Raw genomic sequence first — 23,840 nt, forward strand, 5'->3', positions numbered from 1 at the left:
GTACCCATTGTTGTGTTCCATCAGATGCAGTGGTTCTCAGCCTAGGCACAGTTGACATTTTGGGCCAGATCATTATGTGTTGTAGGGTTTGTCCTGTGTATAGGATGATGAGCAGCAACTCTGGTTTCCACCCCCAGATGCCACAGTACCCTCTCCCCACATGTGACATTGCCAAATGTCCTGGTGGGGGCAGACTTCACCCTGATTGAGAACCACTGTGCCAGACTGTATGAAGAACCCCCAAAGCCACATTCCAGTTATATGCTCAAGATAGAACAGAATGAGTGGGAAGGCTTATTGAGAACATTGGTTGTTGAATATGTTATTGGCATGAGGTTTTTATTTGGGAAGCAAATAATGAAGGTGTAATTCCTTCCTGTATACTGTACTGATAATAAGAGATCACTTTTTTTTTCCAACCTGGAGCTAAATGTTGTCCAAATGCCCTGATTTGAGTCCCAGTTTTGATATGGCTATGTGATCTTTGGCGTGTTACTTAAACTCTCTGAGCCTGACATTTTCTGGTCTGTAAAATGGAGTTCATTATACGTTATAGTATAAATCTTTACATATACTTACACTTCTTTTTTGTTTTTCTTCCTTCCTTTTTCAAATTAATCTTCCCTTACAAAGTTTCTTTTATTTTAAGTGTTATATAGATGTTTGCTGTTACTACTAATTCGGTTAAAAAATCAAGAGGGCTTTACCAACCATGCCTATGAACTCAAAATGTTTTGAGTTCAATATAGACTGTTGTTTTTCTCACTGTGTATTCCTACAGTTAGTATAAATAAAGTGCCTTCATATTCCAGTTACTTCATCTTTTCTACCAGGCACAGGACCACAACTAACATAAGTAGTATTTATGGTCAAAGAGAAAGATGTCCTTACCTCTGGGCACTTAGAGCTCCATGTCAGTGTTGGGCAAAGCAGAGCGTGGGCTGGATTTCATTCCCATGGACCCACTGGGCAAGGTGCTTCTGTGCCCTGGTCAGTGAGCATGACTATGCAGGGTCCTGATGGAGGCATTATTCCTGCAAGGAAACCTGGCTTAGAAACTCAAGTCTCCTTCTCCAGGGTGAATTCTTTCAGCTGGATTGGGTTACTAGTAATCACGGCACTTACTGCCTCGATTTCTCTGCTTTCACTTACTGTTCTGAAGGGGGGAGGTGGGGTGTTGAGCCCATCACTTGAAAAGTCTGAGTATGAGAGGGAATCCAAAGATATGTGGTCAAACTGTTAGCATGGGGATGTTTTTGAAGCCTTGAATTTGGATGGGATCACTTAGGCATAGTGAGAGGAATAAGAAGACAAAGGAGAGACCTGAATCTCAGGCAACTCAGACTTTCAAGATCACATGAAAATATAGGAATTGGCAAAGGAGACTGAGCAGAACTCAGACAAGGAGGAGGAAAGTGAGGGTGAGCTGTCACAGATGGTAAAAGGAGAGAGTTAAAACCAAAGCCTGTATTTTGTGAATCAATGGCTGTAGAGGTAACCCAGTTGTATAAATCATGATAATAATTCATGACCAACTGAAAAGTAATGTTAACATTTCCATTCCCTTGCTGACCAACCTCTTGTCTCGTAGGTTAAAGCTTCTGATGCAGATGCTGGACTCTATGGCTTTGTGGAGTATTCTCTTTATGATGGATTCCAAAGCTATGATGCATCTCCTGCATTCCGAATAGACCCACATGATGGGCGAATCTGCGTTTCTCAAGATATTGATAGGGAAAGGGATCCAGCAACCTATGACCTCTTGGTGAAAGCTACGGATGGGGTAAGTGTTCATGCATGAAATCTCAAACATACTCAACAGTGAACCACTGTGTACATATCAGAGAGTACCACTGATTATCAATTAACCAATCCTGGCTCATAAATCACTACCTCTTTCCTTTGCAAATACCAGACATTATTACAGATCATTTCATCCATAAATAGTTCAATAATATCTATAACAGATAATTACTTTTTAAAAACATGACTACAATAAATCAACGATAATTCTTTAATAAAATCTAATATCTAGTCCATTTAAAATTTCCTGGATTTTCTAAAAATGTCTTTTTAAAAATTTTTTTAAATTAAATTTTATTTTTTTCAGTGTTCCAAGATTCATTGTTTATGCACCACACGCAGTGCTCCATGTAATACGTGCCCTCCTTAATACCCACCACAAGGCTCCCCCACCCCTGCCCCTCCAAAACCCTTAGTTTGTTTCTCAGAGTCCACAGTCTTTCATGGTTTGTCTCCCCCTCTGATTTCCCCCAACTCACTATTGCTCTCCATCACTTAAAAATGTCTTTTAAAAAGTGACTTAATTGAATTAAGATCCAAATGAGTTCAAAATTGATTTTATTGCAATATCCCTTCAGTTTTGGGCCATAACAGTCAGCTCCCCTCTTCCCCCCCCCCCCCCCCCCCCCCCCTGCCTTACCTTTTCTCTGATGGTATTTGGTTTTGGAAGAAATAAAATTTTTTGCCCTGTAAATGTTCCACCTTCTGAATGTGGCTGATTACATCCTTGGGATTCATTTAATGTCCTCTTTTATCATATTTCCTATGAACTGATGTCCTGAGCCAGAAACCAGATTAGTTTTGGGTTCATTTAGGTGGTGCTTTGTGTTTCTTACTGTATCGCCAGACACACACCATTATTCCATTACGGGGTGCAATGCGGTGAAATTTGAATTCTGTTATTCCTTTTTCATTTATTATCTGGAATTCTTCAACTAAGAATGTTCTCTCATCAACTATTTGATTATCCTGAAATACAATTCATAGAGGGGAGGCAGGATAATGCTCGATTCATTCTATTTTAATAGTTTTTAGAATAACAAGTTGATGCATTTAATCTCTCCTAAGGGTGTGGATGATTTTTTTTTCTAATGTGATTATGAATTCTTGGAATTTTATGTATTTGATGTATTTCATACATTGCTGACATTATTCTCTCTGATGTTCATACTCACCCATCTTAGGTCAGTAATGGCACCTTCAATTTGACTTTTATGACTTTTTTTTGGGTAAATGTTTAAATTGGCATATAAAATGCATGCATCAAGGTACACAAATTATAGTACGATTTAGCGGATTTTTGCGAAACAAACACATACATGGAAGCGGATGAAGAAACATTACCAGAACCCTGGAAGGCCCACTCTTGGCCTCTTGCTCATCCCTTCCCCCCTGCCTTTCAGGTTAATCACTATTGACTTTCTTTTTTTAAGATTGTATTTATTTACTTGAGAGAGAGCATGCAAGAGTACGTGAGCTGAGGGAGGGGCAGAGGGAGGAGGAGAAGCAGGGTCCCCACCGAGAAGGGAGCCAGACGCAGGGCTTGATCCTGGGACCCTGGGATCCTGACCTGAGCCAAAGGTAGACAATTAACTGAGTGAGACACCCAGGCGCCCCCATCACTATTGACTTCTACCAACAAATATCATTTGCCTGCTTTTAAACTTCCAACAAATAGAGCTATACACTATGTGTTTTTATTGTTTCTTCCATCAAACATTATTTCTAAGAATCATACATGCTGTTGTGTATAGCAATCATTTGCTCATTCTCATTGGTTCATAGTATTCATTTATGGGAATTTTGTGATAATTTTTCATCTATTCTGTAATTGATGGCATACATGTTAGGCTGTTACAAAAAGTGTTTCTGTTAACATTCTTATACATGTAATTTGTTGAACAAATACAAGCATTTCTTTTTTTGTAAAAGATTTTATTTATTCATTTATTCATTCATTTATTTATTTATAGAGCAGGAGCAGTGAAAGGGAAGGGGGAGGGAGAGAGAATCTCAAGCAGACTCCTTGCTGAGCATGGAGCCCAATGTAAGGCTTGATTCCAGGACCCAGAGATCGTGACCAAGGCGAAATCAAGAGCTAGACGCTTAACCGACTGAGCCACCGAGACCCCAAGCATTCTATTTATATGTATATTGAGTATATATTTAGGAGTGAAATTGCTAGACCTTAAGAAAGCCAAACAACTTTTCAAATGGTTGTACCAATTTATACTCACACCAACAGGATATGAGAATTTCCTTTGCTCCACATCCTCCCAACAATTGGTATTTAATGTTGTTTTAATTATAGCAGTCCTGGTGCCTAGTCAGTGGTGTATCACATTGCAGTTTTACTTCGCATTTCCTTGAGAACTGATGAATGGAGCACTGTTTCATATGTTTATTGGCTGTTTGTAGAAATGGTTTTGTGAAGTGTCTGTTCAGTTCTTTACCCATTTTCTGTTGTATTATTGGGTTCTTTTCTTGTTGATTTGTACGAATTCTTATATTTTTGGCACTCAAGCCCTTTGTTGTATATACTTAACTGTGTATCCTTCTTCCATTCTGTGGCTTGCCTTTTTACTCCCCTAATGGTGTCTTTTGAGGAACAGAAGTTGTTAATTCTAATAAAACTTAGTTTATTAATTGTTTATCTTTCTAGCAAATTTAGAAGTATTGGTTATCCTTTTTAGAAGTAATTTGCTTACCATACAGACATGTGGTTTACCTTACATTTTCTTCTGAAAACTTTTTTGTTTAACCTTTCATACTCATTTTTTTCCATCTAGTGGGAGGAAGGCTTGTTATTTCTTTTTTTCTAATATGGATTCCAAGATGACTATTCTCTCATCACTGCTTTTGTTATAAATCATGTGCTGATATATGTGTACATCCATTTCTGGACACCCTATTTTTGACCTGTTTGTCTACCACTGTACTAGCACCAGCCTCTCTTAATTGTTTAAGCTCTATAGTAGGTCATGATATTGTATATTCTTTTAGCTTTGTCCTTCATTTTCAAGACTGCCTTGAGCTATTCCTGGCTAGTCCATTTACATTTCCAAGTACATTTCAGAAACAGCTTGTTCAATTTTGTTTTTGTTATAGGACAGATAACCTACTACAGACACACTATTCTGAATTTTTCTTTTTTCTTTTGTTTATTTTGGAGACTTTCCTTGTTTCTGTTTTTATCTGCTTACTACTCCTTTGTTGGGTACTGCTGACACCTCTCTGATGTACTTTCTCTTCTGAAAGTAATAGGCAGATCTACCTGCTTAAGACACGAGTTGGTGGGGAAAATAAATCCAAATATATTTACCACAAGTAAGCATGTAGAAAGTACCATGAAAATGAGGTCATTTATATTTCATAAAACTAACATGATCTGAATAGATTTTTATCAACCCCTGACCATATGGTTTTAGGAATTCTTGCTTCTTTGTAAGAAAAGATGTGGGAAACAAAAAGAGGAATAAATAGAGGAATTTAGGTTAATTCAAATCTACATGATTATTTAAAGCTCAATATATACACACACAAATATTAATGCAAGACTTCAGAAATATATTTTCCTTTTTTTTTTTTTTTAGAGAGAGAGAGAGAGAGAGTGTGCATGCACATATGCACGAGCAAACTAGGGGGAGTGGCAGAGGGAGAGAGAGAGAGAGAGAGAGAAAATCTTATGCAGGCTCCACACTCAGCATGGAGCCCAACGGGAAGCTTGATTCTATGAACCTGAGATCACGACCTGAGCCAAAATCAAGAGTCAGACACTTAATCCACTGAGCCACCCAGATGCCCCTCAGAAATATATTCTTCATAGATCTTGAGATAATCGTAAAAGCCCATTGTAGAAGTGAATAACCAGTTTAAATCCAATTCTGCAGTAGTTGAGCATCTGTTTCTAATTAGTTGATTTCAGATGATCTTGTAAAAGTGTATAAAGAAATTATCTTAATAGAAGTAAAATCATTTAATGCTGGAAATTTTTTATCCCCCCAAAGCAGTGCAATTAATTAGTATTATTGGCAGTGGAATAAAAAGTCAACCCAGATATTTAATTTAAACCTCCTTGCTTTTGTCTGTTTTCATATGGAACTTACTCTACAGAAATTAAGAAGAATGCTTTCCTTTTCACTCATCTTACCAGACTCTGTTGCAACATTCAAGTTCATCTTTAACCATGCCATCTCTCTACAACTCTGCCAGACTGAATAAAGGGATCCATTTTTTTATTTCCCAGCCAAAAGATACTTTATTTTAAAAGATAACCAAGAAAGTGTTTATAAACAGACTATGGGTAGCTTTTTGCTAATTTTTAAGAAATCATGAGATGATCTCTAGGTTGCTGACTGTAATGGTCTGAATGGTTATACCACACCCCCCACCTCCATTCATATGTTGAAAACCTAATACCCAAAGTGATGATATTAGGAGGTGGGGGCCTTTGGAAGGTGATTAGGTCATGAGGGTGGAGTCCTCATGAATGGGATTAACATTCTTGTAAGAGGCCTCAGGGAGCCCCTTAGCCTTTTCTGCCAGTTGAGGCCACCAGGAGAAGTTGGCATGCTCCCAGCCTTCACCAGAACTTGGCTGTGCGGCTACCTGATCTTGGACTTCTAGCCTCCAGAACTGTGAGAAATAAATCTCCATTGTTTGTAAGCCACCCAGTCTGTGGTACTTCATTAGAGCAGCTGGAATGGACTAAGATAATGCATGTGAGTCATAACCTCCTTCTGTTTAAAAACTCGTGTTGTAGAAGGAAAACCCTCTAACAAAGCACAACATATTTCAGTTTCGTTTGAACAGAAGCAACTTCCCTGTGGGTACTTCATACTCAAGATCTCACCCTATTGTTCAAGCAGGCCCTGGCATGGACGGGAACTGCTCTGTACCCTGAGCAGTTTGATACTGGTTTCTTTCTTATTTAGGGAAGGGCAAGAAGGGCTGCCATTGAAAAAAACAGTTTGCTATACTCACAGATTCCAGGATGGGGTTGGGGTGCGGAGGGCGGTGTATGTCACACTGTGGTGTAGGGGTGGGTGTGTGCACAATGGGAAGCGCTGGAGTGGGTGAGGAGTCAGAGAGAGAGGAACAACCATGGGCAGGGGCCTTTATTTTGGTTTCCAAGGGAAGGAATGGGAAAGGCAGAACAGACAGACTTAAGATTGGCTAGTTTGAGTACTTTCAACAAGCTCTGGGGCATAGAGGCAATCTCTAGCAGTCCTGGCGCTTGACCTTTGGGTGATTAGGGCAGGTGAATAGTGGCCTAGAGTGGTGAAAGCATAGGAAAGGGTGTGGTTGGGGTCTGGGCTCTAGATTGGTTGGTTTGGATTTAAAAAGCATGCCCACTGGAACCTGAGCAATCTTTTCGGATCAGCAAAGCCCAGTGTCAAAGCATTAGAACACGGAAAACAGAAGCTGTGGCTAATACATTGCCCTAGCGCAGAGTCTCCTCTTAGAGGGAGGAAGAACTCTTGTATACTTGAGGCTCTGGCAAAGAATATCTTTGCCTCTACCTTGTTTTACTCAGTGTATTGGAAATAGCACCCAGTGATACTGAGAGAATTCACTATTCAGTTTAACTTTTGTCCCCGCATAGCATCTGAAATCATCAAAGACAGGTTCTGTCATGGCCTGGACTGTCAGTACTTTGTTGTCTTTGTGTCAGGCCCTGTGTGGTTCCGTGCAGGCATCACACACCACTGGTAGGTCCTGGGCCAGTGGTCTGCAGACTTGCAGTCAGGGTCCACAAGCGAGTGCTCTTCTTCTTCCTATTCCTCTCCACTTTTGTCTCTGGCATTCTCCTCCTCCTCATCTTCATCTCTTCTCGCTGCATCTTCTACCTCATCTCTGTCTTCTTCCAAGTTTATCTCTCTTTTTTTTTTTTTAAAGATTTTATTTATTTATTTGACAGAGAGAGATCATAAGCAGGCAGAGAGGCAGGCAGAGAGAGAGGAGGAAGCAGGCCCCCCGCTGAGCAGAGAGCCGGATGCGGGGCTCGATCCCAGGACCCCGAGATCATGACCCGAGCCGAAGGCAGCGGCCCAACCCACTGAGCCACCCAGGCGCCCCCCAAGTTTATCTCTTTTGGGCACTCTTGAATTTGTGAATCCACCTGTATTCAAGTCTTCCATTTTTTTCATCCTGTGGGGAATCAAAGTGGTAGAAATCATTCAGGATAAACTGACAGTTCCTTGTTTCAAACATGCCCCCCTAAACCATAGAGCAGCTCACACTTCCTGGTCAGCATGGCATAGGTATAGGCACTTGGCTCTGTCAGAGGGCTACTGGCTTCATCAGAACCATCTTCCTCCTTCCTGCTGCCTGAAGCAAAGAGCATTTGTTCAGTGCTAATCATTGTCCCATCCTCTCTGACCACCTTTTTGACTACATCCAGGGACTCCTGGGTGCTGGCTTCCTTACATGAGTTTTTATCACTTTCAGGCTGCAAGTTTTGAGTTTTTTGGATTTTTTGTTTTTGTTTTTTGTTTTGCCTATGTTTTATCTTCTCTGACCCAGTCCCGTTAGCTGTTCTGCAAACCAGAAGCTCTTTATGGTATTATAGAAGTATGAGTCATCAAAGAAGTCAACTTCCAGACTCTCTTCTTTTTCCTAACTACAGATACCCGCAAAAGTTGTCTGTTGATTCAGGCCACAGCTACCAATATGCTAGATCTAGGAGTGAGCTATATTCCCCGAGGAATAATCTGAGTCTACACTCTTTCACCTTTTTTTCTGTCCTCAGACTTTAGTGGAGCATATCGGAATGCAGGGTGTGTTTGTTCACATTTGTTGACTGTTTCCAATAGCCTCCATAGATGATTATGCTCCCCTGTGGGGTGACAGAAATTTGGCAGCCCAATTTGGGTATGGGCCCTCTTCCTCATGGCACAGCTTGCTCCACGTGAATGTGTCCAGGTTAAAGTCATGCCTGTCATACTGAGAGATGTGATCCCTTGTACCCTCAGGGAAAACACCAAAAAGAATTAATTGTGTCTTCCAGGCTACCATCTGATATCCACTCTGACTTGAAGGGTCCCTTGTTTGTCTTGGTCCCTGGCCTTGGTTGCCAAATGAAGGACCCAAAGATCTGTGTAGTGAATATGGTCAATTCATCTTCCTCAGGATGATCAGAGAAAAACACATTCAACGTTGGTGAAGGTAGGGAATGTGCATTTCTACAACCTGAGTGTTTTCAGACACATCTGGAGGTAGGCTATTAGAGCTTCAAGGTCTCCTCTTTCCCCAGTTCTTGGTCATTTTCTTCTCCATCTTAGTGGCCTTTTCTCTTTCTTGTCCATCATGTGGGTCTGAAGCCACACAGGGAGCCCCAAAGAGGGAGCTGCTTGTGCAACCTGATTAGAATTGGATCCTCACGGGGGCAGTTCTGGTGATGCATTTTTAAAGACAAACTAGAAAATTTGTCCTCTTTCCTCTGCATTGTAAGTATTTAACAGTTCACTATTCACTATGTTTGAGCTTAAAATTGCCTCCAACTTTCGTCTGTTTGCTTCAGAATATGCAAGAGCAGGCAACGTATGTGCTTGTGTGAGCAAGTGTGAGCATGTGTGTCTACATGTACTATCCAGTGTGCACTATTTATTCTGTTGCCTGCATGGTCTTTACACATTCCTTCTGTGATGAGCTGTGCATTTCTACAGGGCGAAGCCTGCGTGTGTCATAATCGTTCTGTGCAGTGTGTACTAGCCACATATGTCCCCAATCAAAAAGGCTGATAGCAATGCAGATAACCATCTAGCTTGGATCGAAGAATAAATGAACTCAGACAAGATATTTTAGGTTCAAGATGTTGGATTCTAGGCCATAATGAATTTATTTAAAACAATGAACTGAGCCTTGACAGAAGACCTTTAACTTTACATAATTCCCCTCAAAATCTATGGTCTTTCCCCTGATACTGTAAGCTCTTTGGAAGAAAACTGCTAGGAACCAAGTTGCTGGTGGTCACTAAGAGATTGCTATCTGTCGATAGAAAATTTTTCTCTTATAAAATACCTAGATGTTCTGGGCTTCTTTGCTGCTGCTCTATTTATCCTTGTGATGACTGTCAATATTTTTTAATGTAATCACCTCTCCTATTCTACTGATATTTTGGTATTCTGAGATAATCTATTTTTCCTGCTACAGCTGCTGCTATATATCTCATAGATAGAAGCCATGAGAATGCTATAAAATTGCATAATGGAAACAAATAATTGGATTACATTGGAAAGCAAGTGTTTTTTCACAGTAAAATGCTATAATTTAATTATTCCATGCTTACCTCTAATTCCTTGTTTCCCTTTCCCACTCATTTTTGCCAAATGACTCTCTTTTTGGTATGTATTTATTAACATTGTATCTCTATTTTTTGTGACATCCAAATTCAGGAGCTGAAATAGATGTCTGAGATAAGCTATTTCAACTCTATATCACCACTCCAGGCTTAGGGCAGGATTGTGTCAGACTAGCAATACAGAAAGTAAATTGAGTTAGTCCTTCACTGTTATATATATTCATGATAAAACTTGGCTATGGAAGTTGTGTCGCACAGTTGCATGTAATGCAAATAGATCTCTAGAAGCAAACTTGTCCAGTAAAAGCTCACACTCATCTTTCCCCTGGCTTTATTGAAGTTTAATTGATAAATAAAAATTGTATACATCAAGGTGTATAATTATCATATTTCATTAAAAAGATTTATTATTTATTTGAGAGAGACAGCACAGGGGAAAGGGGAAGAGGGAGGAGAGAGATAATCTTGAGTAGACTCCCTACTGACCATAGAGCATGACTTGGGGCTCTATCTCATGACCCCGAGATCATAGCCTGAGCTGAAACCAAGTCAGATGCTCAACAGACTGGGCCACCCAGGTACACCAAAGTCATGTTTTGATATATGTACACACTATGAAGTGATTACCATAGCCAAAATAATTAGCATATCCATCACATTACATAGTAAGTGGTGAGAACCCTTAAGATCTAGTTTCAGCAAATTTCATGTAATACAGTAATATTAGCTATAATCACCACAGCTGTATTTTAGACCTCTAGAGCTTACTCTTCCTGCACAACTGAAACTTAGGGTGCATGCATTTTAATTTTACTAGATTATGTTATCTCCCTTTCCAGTATTCAGTTGCTTTTGTCCTATTTTACTGATTACCAGCCCTCCTCACCCTGGTTTCAGGAATAAGATGCTCCCAGTTTCTCCTGTTTTCTAGCTAGATTGTCTGAACTATGTAGTTCAAATGGATTGCCTACCATTTAAAAAAATATACTGCCAGGATTAATCCGTAAATGTCTTAAATACCACTCTACCTCATTCTTATCACTAGAAGTTTAAGCCTCCTAGCTATCTGCTGTTACCCATATACTCATCCCCATCCTGTTCTGTTCATACTTTGATTTGATTCAGTCTCCTAGCCACCCTGTAGGCCCTCCCAAACTCTTCTACCATGCGCTCTGGAACTCATGGGCTGTCACTCAGCAAGCTCCTTCGTAAACTCAATCTGGTCTCTGACTGCTCCTTTATGGTCTTGCCCTGATGAAAACACCCACCCCACAGGATACTGATTCCTTGATTCCTCTCCAGCCTTTCACAGAAAAGCCCATATTCCACTAACCACAAACAGGGAGGGAGCTGTTGGGGTGGGTGCCCACCTAATTAATTGCCCATTGCCACATCCAAATAATTTCTATGCCTTTCTTGGTCAAAAACCAATTCATTTTTGAAGTTTATCTTGTTGGACTATACCATGGACATGTTTTCTTGCTGCTGCCATATTCTAAGACTCCTTGTCAGTTAGGATCTCTACACCTTACAGACTTCCTCTCTGCCACTGTATTTATTGAGCCATTCAACATTATGAGCCTCTCACTTCCTTGACTTTCTCACTTCCAATGCTCATCACCTGTTAATTATACCACCTCTGAAATCTTGATCTCAAGCATGCTGTACTCTGATAAGCAATCTTTAAAAAAAAAAAAAAAGAAAAGATTTATTCGTTTGAGAGAGAGCATGGCGGGGCAGGGCGAAGCAGAGGGAGAGGGAAAAGCAGACTCCCTGCTCAGTGACATGGGACTCCATCCCAGGACCCTGAGATCATGATCTGAGCTAAAGGCAGACACTTAACAGACCAAGCCACCCAGGTGCCCTGTCTGATAAACATTCTTGTCTTTCTGTCTCACTTACTGTAGTCTCTTTCTTCTAGTCGGTAGTTCTTCTCCCAGGTTAAGATCTCTAGTTTATGGACCCATCATAAAAGTCATTCAGTTGCAAAATCCCTTTGGTTCCCTCACTCCAAAGAACTCTCCAGATCAAAATCTAGCACTGTCTAAACCCACCTCCGCCTTTTGTCCACATAACTGCTTGAGGGAGAAGTCCTGACCTTCCTGCCTACTCTCAGCTCACATTCTTTGCTTTCTTTCATATTACCTTGTTAGAAATGTCTGTTGGCCTCAAAAGCAAATCTCTCTAATGTTTCGGGTCCCAACCATTGCAGCCTTCCTAAGGGCATCACTTTTGTAAGTATTTTCTCTGTTTCCTGCATCACCAATACCTGAAATTCTATTGAATGTCTCCCATAAGCTTACAAAGCACAGTAACAGTTTTTAGGTTTTAAAAAACCTCTTTTTAAATTTGATGTACCTTTTTAGAAAACCATTTTATTCCTTTTCTTTGACACAAAATCTGCTTAAAAATAGTTGTCTCTCCTTCCCTCACTTTGCAGTCTTTCTTTGACCCATTCTTCCTGTGTAACCTCTCTAATAAATCTGCTTTTATGAACATGATTTCTTTTGTTCCACATCCTGGTATTCTTTATGTCCATTTTTTTTTAAAGATTTTATTTATTTATTTGACAGAGAGAGATCACAAGTAGATGGAGAGGCAGGCAGAGAGAGAGAGAGGGAAGCAGGCACCCTGCTGAGCAGAGAGCCTGATGCGGGACTCGATCCCAGGACCCTGAGATCATGACCTGAGCCGAAGGCAGGGGCTTAATCCACTGAGCCACCCAGGCGCCCCTTTTATGTCCATTTTATTTACCTTCTCAGTGAACTTGAAATGATTCTTTGGATGTTGCTTCTCTTGACTTTAGTGATACCACAGCTTACTGTTTAGTTCTATTTTGTTTTCCTTAACAAATTGGACCCTCATTTCCCTTCCCCTTTGCTCACTCATTTATGAACTCTAGGACAAAATGCAAGGACAAAGAGAACTGCAACCCACAAGAGCGAGGCGATATGAAGAAGAGATATTAATACTCTACAGTTAAAGAGCTGTAGAAGACAAGAACAGAGAGAATGGGTAGCAGACAACGGCCAAAGTAGAAATCGAAATAATGGCAGAAACTTTTTCTGATCTGTTGATTGCCCCAGACAACCAGCCTCCAACATCATATGCAAGCTTGGTCCTTTCCCAAATTACTCCCAATTTCCACAGCATGCCTTGAGGGGAATGGAATTCAGGTAGTTTGGTTGAGTCTCTTACTATAATGTTTTTTGAAGTTTTTTATTTAAATTCCAGTTAGTTAACATTCAGTGTAATATTAGTTTCAGGTGTATGATATAGTGATTCAACAATTCTATACAACATGCAGTGCTCATCACAAGTACCCTCCCCTCATCCCCATCAGCTATTTCACTCATCCCCCACCCTTCCCATTTCCATTCTGAAGTGATTCCCATTCTCTTTTTAGTTTTAATCATTTAATCTTTAAAGATTGATTTATTAATTTTAGAGAGAGCACAAGTGGGAGAGGCAGAGGGAGAGGAAGAGAGACTCTCAAGCAGACTCCCCAGTGATTGCAGAGCCTTACAAAGGGCTCTATCCCAGGACCCATGAGGTCAGGACCTGAGCTGAAACCAAGAATCAGAAACTAACAGACTGAGACACCTAGATGACCCTAATCACTTCATCTTTAAAATTATAGTGACAGACTCTTCTCTCTATCTATCTACTATAATTTAAAAATTAAGTAATTAAAGTTATGTCAAAATCAACCATGACTTGTTGATAGAAAGAGAAAGAATAATACAAAGTTAAGAAATATTCATGGATAGAATTTATGGGGTGTATTACCTGTTTAAACTTACAGCTTAAAATAACAAACATTTACTGTCACACAAATTCTGAGGGCCAGGAATATGGAAGCAGTTTAGCTGGGTGGTTCTGACGGAACACGTCTCAGAGGCTGCATTATCAGGATAGTCTTGAGGCAGGTGGACGGAGGATTAGTTACAGAGAATTCGGAGGTGAACACTATGATGGAAATGAAGAAAAATGAGTTGAGATTAGCTTTTTCCGCACTGTGTTCTGTGGGATACTTGTTTCCTGTTCCTTCCAAAGAGGGTTTTGTGGTTAAATAAGAATGGGGAACACCTCAGAAGCCATCCCCTCTAAAAATGAGCATAGGGAAGGCTCTGGGTCCTGAGACACAGGACCCATTTGACTTGGTTATTTCAGCATTTCCCTAACTTTTTGACTAAGGGACCCCTTTATTTATTCATTTGTTTTTTATATTCAGCAAGTTACATGGTTACTTTTTTTTTTAATTTATTTTCAGCATAACAGTATTCATTGTTTTTGTACCACACCCAGTGCTCCATGCAGTCTGTGCCCTCTCTAATACCCACCACCTGGTTCCCCCAACCTCCCACCCCCCACCTCTTCAAACCCTTCAGATTGTTTTTCAGAGTCCATAGTCTCTCATTGTTCACCTCCCCTTCCAATTTCCCCCAAATGCCTTCTCCTAACTCCCCATGTCCTCCATGTTATTTGTTATGCTCCACAAATAAGTGGAACCATATGATAATTGACTCTCTCTGCTTGACTTATTTCACTCAGCATAATCTCTTCCAGTCCCGTCCATGTTGATACAAAAGTTGGGTATTCATCCTTTCTGACGGAGGCATAATACTCCATAGTGTATATGGACCACATCTTCCTTATCCATTCATCTGTTGAAGGGCATCTTGGTTCTTTCCACAGTTTGGCAACCGTGGCCATTGCTGCTATAAACATTGGGGTACAGATGGCCCTTCTTTTCACCACATCTGTATCTTTGGGGTAAATACCCAGTAGTGCAATTGCAGGGTCATAGTGAAGTTCTATTTTTAATTTCTTGAGGAATCTCCACACTGTTCTCCAAAGAGGCTGCACCAACTTGCATTCCCACCAACAGTGTAAGAGGGTTCCCCTTTCTCCACATCTCCTCCAACACATGTTGTTTCCTGTCTTGCTAATTTTGGCCATTCTAACTGGTATAAGGTGATACCTCAATGTGTTTTTTTTTTTTTTTAAATCAATGTTTTAATTTGAATCTCCCTGATGGCTAGTGATGATGAACATTTTTTCATGTGTCTGATAGCCATTTGTATGTCTTCATTGGAGAGGTGTCTGTTCATATCTTCTGTGCATTTATTTATTCATTTTTAAGATATATTTTTTTAAGGATTAATTTATTTATTTTGAGAGAGAGAGATAGAGAGAGCACATGCATGTGCACGAACAGGAAGGGGAAGGGCAGAAGAAGAGGGAGAGAAAATCTCAACTGGACTGCACACTGAGCACAGAACCGGACATGGGGCTCGATCCCATGACCCTGAAATCACAACCTGAGCCAAAATTAGGAGTCAGATGCTCGACTGACCTCACCACCCAGGCACCCCCAAGACACACCTTTTAACTGCTACCTCCAATATCTCTTTCTGACACTTAGATTTGATCATGCCCCTTCATTAAGGACAGCAATAGTGTCCTTAATTTAAGGATTTGGGAAGAAAACAGAACTTTCAATTTTATCCTTTTTTTTAAAGATTTTATTTATTTATTTGACAGAGATCACAAGTAGGCAGAGAGGCAGGCAGAGAGAGAGAGAGAGGAGGAAGCAGGCTCCCTACTGAGCAGAGAGCCTGATGTGGGACTCGATCCCAGGACCCTGGAATCATGACCTGACCCAAAGGCAGAGGCTTTAACCCGCTGCATCACCCAGGCTCCCCTCAATTTTATCCTTTTAAACTTCATTTTTGTAATGTTTTAATAGATACACATAATGCATTAATACAGTAAATGCAAAATAAATAAATATGGAGAGTGTACCTGCCACCTTTTTTACTGATAGAATCCCGTGGTGTACAGAATGAAGTTAGCCTGCCTCACATTAGTCAGTTTTCCTGAATCTGACTCTATGGGCTTTTCTCTAGGACCTGCCCAGCCTCTCCCTGGACTCGCCCACTAATGTACAGACCCGTGGCAGAGAATCTGTTTAAATGCTATTACATTTTCTAGGATATCATTTTCACCTGAAATAATTGTTTGGAAGTCTTTTTTAAGAGGTTTTTTTTTTTTTTTTTTTGAGCAAAATCTATTTGAATCTGGCCACACCAAATCAGAAGTGGTTAATAGCACTTCATCGTCAGGAACTGGGGGAAGACTTTTATAGAGAAGAAGCAGAAGCAAAGCTAGGAAATGATTTGATTGGCTGTACCTTAAGTGGTAAGATTCTATTTCTCTTCATGGTCTTTGAGGCTTTGTTGTCCACTGGAAACTGGACTAGATCCTGAACTCTTCTAGTTTCTTCAAATATCTGTTTATGACTCTTCAAACTAACATTTCGAATATTTTCCCAGCCCTCTGAGGTTGAAACACTAACAACAAAGACTGCCTGTGAACCTCATTGGAAGGAACCATACTGGGTTCTCTTTGATTCCCAGATGGCAGCCAGATTTAGGGCCTTCAATGTTGGGTCCACATCTCCCCATTTCAAAAAGCTCCTCCACACTCTTGGAACAGCCCATCAGCTAGAGATGGGTGTTTGTTGAGCACCCATCTAAAGAAATCCTTCAGCATCGACGTTTCTCTCCACACTAAATGTTCCATGATGATAGTTTTGCATGACAAGAGAATTATACAATACAATTTGATAAGATTCCAAATGTAAAAGAAATAATAAGAGAGGACACATAGTATCATAATATTTGATTAAAACAGATTGTTTTAATCCAAACTGTTCCATGGTGCCATAAACCCAGTTGTACAGTGTTTGCCACATAATTGCATAGATTGTAAGTCCCTTGTCAATGGGACTCGGCCTTTCTTTTTTCCTCTAAGACTGAGTCCATGGTTGGCATTGCCCTTAGCATAGTCTTTCAACAAGACTTTCATGAAAGGTAGAATGTATACCATAGCAGTACTTTAAAAAGTCTAATTTAAAAGAAGTCACCATGGACTTTAGGAACAGATGAATCTCTGGTCCAGTCCCAGATATGTAATTTGTAGTTGCATTTACCTTGAACAAGTCACTTAGTTTCTTTGTGCTTTGGTTTTCTTATCTGCAGAAATTAGAGAAACTATAAAAGTCTTAAAAAGTGTATTAAAACAATTGGAGAAGTAAATCCACAAAATACACTTAACACACATTCACAAATTGTTATTATGAGAAAAAAAGCACCCCCACTAATGACTTCAACTATGGCAATTGAATTCCTACAACTGGAAACCTGAGATTGATCTATAATAATTTCTCTGCAGAAAGATTCACTGTTCTATGAAAACAAGATTTTCCCTTTGTTCATTGAACATTTTACTTGTTTTTGACAGCATTGCCTGATTGAGGATCTTCGTGGACAGCCTAAGAATTAACATTTTTGTTTTTAAAGATCCTAAGCTGGAGCAATACTCCTTTCTTAATGTCTTCCCCATTTTCTCATCCCCTCCTCAAACTGAAGTAACTTCTGGAACCCAAGGAGAAATATAAAAGGAAGGGGAAAGGAAGGATCAAAGTAAAACAGAAGGGAGAAGGCAGGCAGGTTGGAGAATCAGTGGGATCTCTGTCAGGTGCCCTGCAGTACTCTATTGACCATCAGCCTGCAGCCCCTCTTTGTGCTGCCCTCCACTGTGACCTGTGGGCCATCCAGGGCTGCTGCAGACACAGGCTGCCTTCTAAGGATGCGGGTGGGGGTATGAGTGGGGGTGTGTGGGAAAGGACCCTTCCTTGCTTTCACCTTGGTGCAGCCTGCCCCCATTTCTCGAGTTCTAGTTGCTAACAGACATGGCCTTGGTGCTTTATTCAACCCAGGACATGGAAAACCACTCTACTTTTGAAGGTATATTTCCCCAGTGTTTTTTAGTCCCCAGTGTCTAGGGTACTTGGAAATGGTGTAAGAGCCATTTCCAGGTTTGTTGTTAACCTTATCCCAAATGATATTCTTTCTGCCCTCCCTCACCTGAAGCATGTGCTTCTTAGACCGGCCTCTCTTTGCTTCCTGCCAAACATTTCTTCTCCAGAATCCTTTTCCTCTTTGTTCAGTGCATCCCTGAACTGTAAGGGAGAGAGAGGGAAGGTGGGAGGGAGAGAAAGAGAGAGACAGAGAGAAGTGAGTGAGAAAGTCCAGGCTGTTGTGACTTACAAGGATTTTTGTCAAAGATCAAAGTATCTAAATGTACCAGACAGAAATGGAAAATGGTGCTTTAAAGTAGGAACACATGTTTTACTTTAGAAAAGTGAAAATTGCAGATTATTTTCTTCTATTGTATTCTCTCCCCTTCTCCTGACTTTTAATTGGAGGCAACACAGAATAAACAGGGTGGGATCTACTTCTCACTATTACTACCAACTACTACTACTACGGCTACCACTACTACTACTACTTTATGCCCTGTATTATCTTCCTAAAACTTGACTAATTCAGAATTCCAAAACAAACCTGGCCCCAGATATTAGGATAAGTACCTTCACTGCCACCATCCACTCCAGAATTGATGATTCCAATAGCCTCTTAACTGGTTTCCCTCCTTCCAGCCTTGATGCCCTCCAGTTAATTTTGAACTGTGTCGCTAGAGTGACAGTGAAAATCTAAGTCAATTCAAGCCACTCCTCTGCTCAAAACCCTCCAATAGGGTTTTCATAGGCCCATAGAGCCCTCCATGACCTGCCCCTGCCATCCCAACATCACTCCACTGGCTTTCTTGCTATTCCTGACAGGCCTGGGATCTACACTGTTCTCCTGCCTCAGGGCCTTTGCACTTGTTCTTTCCTCTATCTGTTATACTTTTCCTCCAGATTACTGAAGTCCAGCTCCCTAACATAGGTCAGTCTTTACTCTGCCTTATAAGTAAGGCTTTCACTGACAACATTTTCTACATTACATCTTCCTCCAAAATTTTCTTACCATCCCTCTTTAGCAGTTAAAAATTATCTGAGGGATAAAAGTTTCTTTTTTTCTCTTTGGACAATAGGAAAATTTGCCTTGAATATCTTTGGCCTGTAGTGTGAAATTATTGCTTCATAGGAGTTTTAAGTTACCACTTAAAACCACTTAAAAATATTTAACTATTAAGTATTTAACACTTAAAAAATACTTCATATTTAAGAATCAGCATTGTACAGGGCACCTGGGTGGCTCAATTGGTTAAGTGTCTGCCTTTGGCTTAGGTCACGATCCCAGGGTCTTGGGATCAAATCCCACATTGGGCCCTCTGCTTAGTGGGGAGCCTGCTCCTCCCTCTGCCTGCAGCTCCCCCTGCTTATGCTCTCACTCTCTCTTTCTCACTCTCTCTCTCTCTCCCTGTCAAATAAATAAATAAAATCTTTAAAAAAAAGGAATCAGTGCTGAAGTTCACTTACATGCTATTACATGTGAACTCATATCTCAAGGTTAAAAGTAAAATGAGTATCTATCTATCTATCTATACATGTCTTTTTGTTGTTTTAAAATTCTCTTCTAGGATCTTTGTCAATTATTTTGCCATCTCAGTTTTCAGGAAAAATTAATTTGTAATTCTCATTTATCCAACAGGGTGGACTAAGCGCCCAAGCTTTTGTTCGTGTGGAAATGGAGGATGTGAATGATAATGAACCTGTCTTTAACCCATCAACCTACATGACGAGTATTAGCAGCCAGACTCAGCCAGGCACCGAGATCCTCAATGTTCTTGCCACTGACAGGGATTCGGGGGTATTTGGAACGGTGGCTTATGAGCTCATTCCCGGAGACCTGTCATCCCTTTTTACCATCGACTCCACTACAGGTGTGTGCTCTCCGACCAGTTTTCCTCTGAAATCAACAGCTTCCACTTTACAGCCAGAGAATTGGCAAAAGTGATTTTTTTATTAGCAGGGATGTTGTGGGACTTCACCTTCTGGAAGGCAGTAAGGTATATTGTAAAGGTCCAAGGCTTTGTGATTACATGAGACCTGGATCTGAGTTCGAGCCTTGTTTCCTACTGGTCTTATAATCTTTATTGACCTTGGTCTTTTTACCTTAAAAGTAGTGCTATCAATCCCTGCATTGTAAGGTTTTGTGAGGATTAGAGGCAGTAAATTATGAGAAATAGCTGGCTGATAGCATTTATTTTGCAAATGTTCATTCACTCAGTTTGTATGATCTTGCAATCTAAGGGTGATTCCCATGATTTCAGTGTATTAACAGATAATTTAGTGCAGAGAGCATTATGTGGAAATCCAAAGTAGATCCCTTTCTTGTACCAGGTCTGGCATTCCCTAGTCTCTTTGGGTCTTCACTTCCTTGTTTTTAGCAAGATACCTAAAGTCCTTTTAATTCTGTAATACAGTAATTGCATATCCACCAAAGAAATCCAGTGGATAAACTGAGTCTTTTAGAAGTAATCATAATTTAGGAAGTTATCATCCCCTTCTTATTCATTTATTGTTAGCAAAGTAATGTTTGAAATAGTTGATTACAGGAAAATCTAAAATTTCAGGTATATGATACTACATTTTAATACTTTCAAGATATTGGAGATGTTCTGGTCCCAAAATGATGCTGCAAAAAAAAAAACATTAAACAACCCCCCCATTTTTTTACATTTCTCTTTCTTCTAAAAAATTTAGTTACATTTTACTTTATTGTAGTAAGAGCACTTAACATGAGCTCTGACGTCTTAACAAATTTGTAAGTATATGATGTGTTATTGCTGCCAACAGGTACAATGTACAGCCAATCTCTAGAGCTTACTCATCTTGCTTAATTGAAACTTCATGCTCATTGATTAGCCACTTCCCAACTCCCCCCACAGCAAGCCTCTTGCAACCACCATTCCGCTCTTTGATTTTATGATTTTGACTCTTTCGGAGACCTTAAGTAAGTGGAATAATGTTGTATTCGTGCCTCTGTTACTGGCTTCTTTCACTCAACATAATATCCTCCAGGTTCTTCCATACTGTTGCATTTTGGAGGATTTCCTTCTGTTTTAAGGCCAAATACTATTCCACTCTATGTATGTACCATATTTTCTTTATCCATTCATCTGTTGATGGACAGCTAAGTTATTTTTACAGTTTGGCTGTTGTTAACCTGGGAGTGCGGATATCTCTTTGACATTTTATTTCTTCTTAAAGCTTCTGGGTAGAATGCATTTCTGTTGTGATGAGGATAATATCTGGTGCTATAATAGACATTTTCTGTACATTGTCTTTATTGGATCTTCACGATACCCTCTGCAACAACCATATTCGCTCACAACAATCACTAATTTACACGGCGAATCTTATTTATCATGTTAGTTTGTCTTCTCACCCAACCCCGGGAGGTGGAGAGTCATTGCTTCTTGCTTGGAAGGTGTACTTGCATCTGATGTGTGTGACTGGGGGATTAGTTGTTTACAACGGCAGTCTCAATAAGGCAGAATTTTCCTTGCTCAAAATAATCCATTGATGTGGCTCCTTTAACATTTCAAAGATCAGAAGAAAATACTTTTTTTTTTTTTTTAAGGAAATTAGTCTGCTTATCTTGGCATTTTCAAAATCTGTCTAAACTCCTTGTCAAATTATCAGGCCCTCTAGGACACGAGCATTGCCAAAAATATATAGGTCAGCCAGTAATCAGGGCACACGATCTAAAAACATTTAGTAGATTGTTTTTAAAAGACATCAACATGCTCATCGTCTAGTTTTCCCTGGAAGGGCTTGAAGAATGAGCTGTACGTGTTCTGTTTTTAGAAGAGACCTCTTGCTGTTGCACTGGCTTTGGGAAACCACAGGCTTCCATTCTTGGCCTGGGCTATAAGACAAATGCCATTGTTAATCAAGGAGAACGCTTTACATGGGTCATTATCTAGAGAAATATCATGGTATTTTTTTTTTTTTAAAGCAAAGACAAATTCGTAATGGAAGTAGCCTTGGGTTATTATTGTTGGCAATTTTAATGCCGGTTCATTTAGGTTGAAGACGTTTTTCTAACAGTGCTCAGAATTTGGTTGCACTTAATCACAACTCATGAGAAATTCATGAGGCCTGGTAATGCTTTACTTTAACCTTTAGAAGGGAATTAAACAGCATCACAACTAGCTATGGGAAAAAGTTGCCTAGTGAACAGGTAGTCTTCAGTTTGAACAGTTGAATTGAAGTTCATCTGTTGGCTGACCGCAGCTCTGAATACTTTTTCTTTTTTTAATGTAATATTTTATTAATTGTTTTTATTAACATATAATGTGTTATTTGCCCCAGGGGAACAGGTCTGTGAGTCATCAGCACTCGCCATATCACATACCCTCCCCAATGTCCATAACCCAACCACCTTCTCCATACCCCCCATCTCTCCAGTAACCCTCAGTTTGTTTTGTGAGATTAAGAGTCTCTTATGGGGACGCCTGGGTGGCTCAGTTGGTTAAGCAGCTGCCTTCGGCTCAGGTCATGATCCCAGCGTCCTGGGATCGAGTCCCACATTGGGCTCCTTGCTTGGCAGTGAGCCTGCTTCTCCCTCTGCCTCTGTCTGCCTGTGCTCACTCTCGCTTCTCTCTCTATGACAAATAAATAAATAAAATCTTTAAAAAAAAAAAAAAGAGTCTCTTATGGTTTGTCTCCCTCCCAATCCCATCTTGTTCCATTTTTTCCTTCCCTATCCCCCAAACCCCCCACCCTGCCTCTCGAATTCCTCATATCAGGGAGATCATATGATAATTACATTTTCTATATCATCCGTAGTAGTAAGGCTTCTGTAGTGGTAGTAAGGCCCTGCCAAAAAAGCTAATTGAATGGTTGTTGTTCTCAAAGAGTAGAACAAGTTGCTGTATTGGAATATGGTTTTCTTCTTCTGGACATTTTAGCAATGTTTATTCTTCCAATCCAAGAGCATGGAATGGTCTTCCATCTTTTTGTGTCTTCTTTAATTTCTTTCATGAGTGTTCCGTAGTTCCTCGAGTACAGATCCTTTACCTCTTTGGTTAGGTTTATTCCCAGGTATCTTATGGTTCTTGGTGCTAGAGTAAATGGAATCGATTTTCTCATTTCCCTTTCTGTATTTTCATTGTTAGTGTATAAGAAAGCCACTGATTCTGTACATTGACTTTGTATCCTGCCACGTTACTGAATTGCTGTATGAGTTCTAGTAGTTTGGGGGTGGAGTCTTTTGGGTTTTCCATATAAAGAATCATGTCATCTGCGAAGAGGGAGAGTTTGACTTCTTCATTGCCAATTTGGATACCTTTTATTTCTCTTTGTTGTCTGATTCCTGTTGCTAGGACTTCTAATACTATGTTGAACAAGAGTGGTGAAAGTGGGCATAATTGTCGTCGATCTGTTTTGTTGTTGTTGTTGCTGTAACCTATACAAAGCTGGACTTTCCTCCTTCTGCTGTAAGATCTGTCTTTACTGAGGCTGCCAGTGTAAATGCAGAGTCAAGAAATTGCCTCTATCAATATATATTTGTAGAGCAAATGAATAAATGACAGCTAGAAATAATTGAAAAGTGATTTAAATCCTTATTACATATTCTTAAGAAACTGCTAGGCAGTGTCATTGATAACACAGAGCAAAATTTCATTTATAATCTTCTTTCCACAGGCTCCTGGGTGGCTAGTTGTTAAAGTATCTGTCTTTGGCTTAGGTCATGATCTCGGGGTCCTGGGATCAAGCCCCGCATCGGGCTCCCTGCTTGGTGGGAAGACTGCTGCTTCCTCTCTTACTCACCCTGCTTGTGTTCCCACTCTTGATGTGTCTCTCTCTGTCAAATAATAAATAAAAATAAAATCTTTTAAAAAATAAAATAAAACAAAATAAAATAGAACC

The 23,840-nt window shown here is 40.1% G+C and overlaps 1 protein-coding gene across 1 annotated transcript in view; it reads left to right on the forward strand.

The window, feature by feature from the left end:
• The first annotated feature begins 1,000 nt into the window (after positions 1 to 1,000).
• Positions 1,001 to 23,840, forward strand: part of LOC125094097 (protocadherin-23-like) — a 127,140-nt gene continuing 104,300 nt past the window's right edge. Inside the window, exons 1-3 of the mRNA XM_047719830.1 lie at positions 1,001 to 1,078; positions 1,592 to 1,783; positions 19,612 to 19,843. Coding sequence (XP_047575786.1) covers positions 1,001 to 1,078; positions 1,592 to 1,783; positions 19,612 to 19,843 — 502 coding nt within the window. The remainder of the gene's footprint in view (positions 1,079 to 1,591; positions 1,784 to 19,611; positions 19,844 to 23,840) is intronic.

Source organism: Lutra lutra, chromosome 2 (genome assembly GCF_902655055.1).
Source record: "Lutra lutra chromosome 2, mLutLut1.2, whole genome shotgun sequence".
NCBI lineage: Eukaryota > Metazoa > Chordata > Mammalia > Carnivora > Mustelidae > Lutra > Lutra lutra.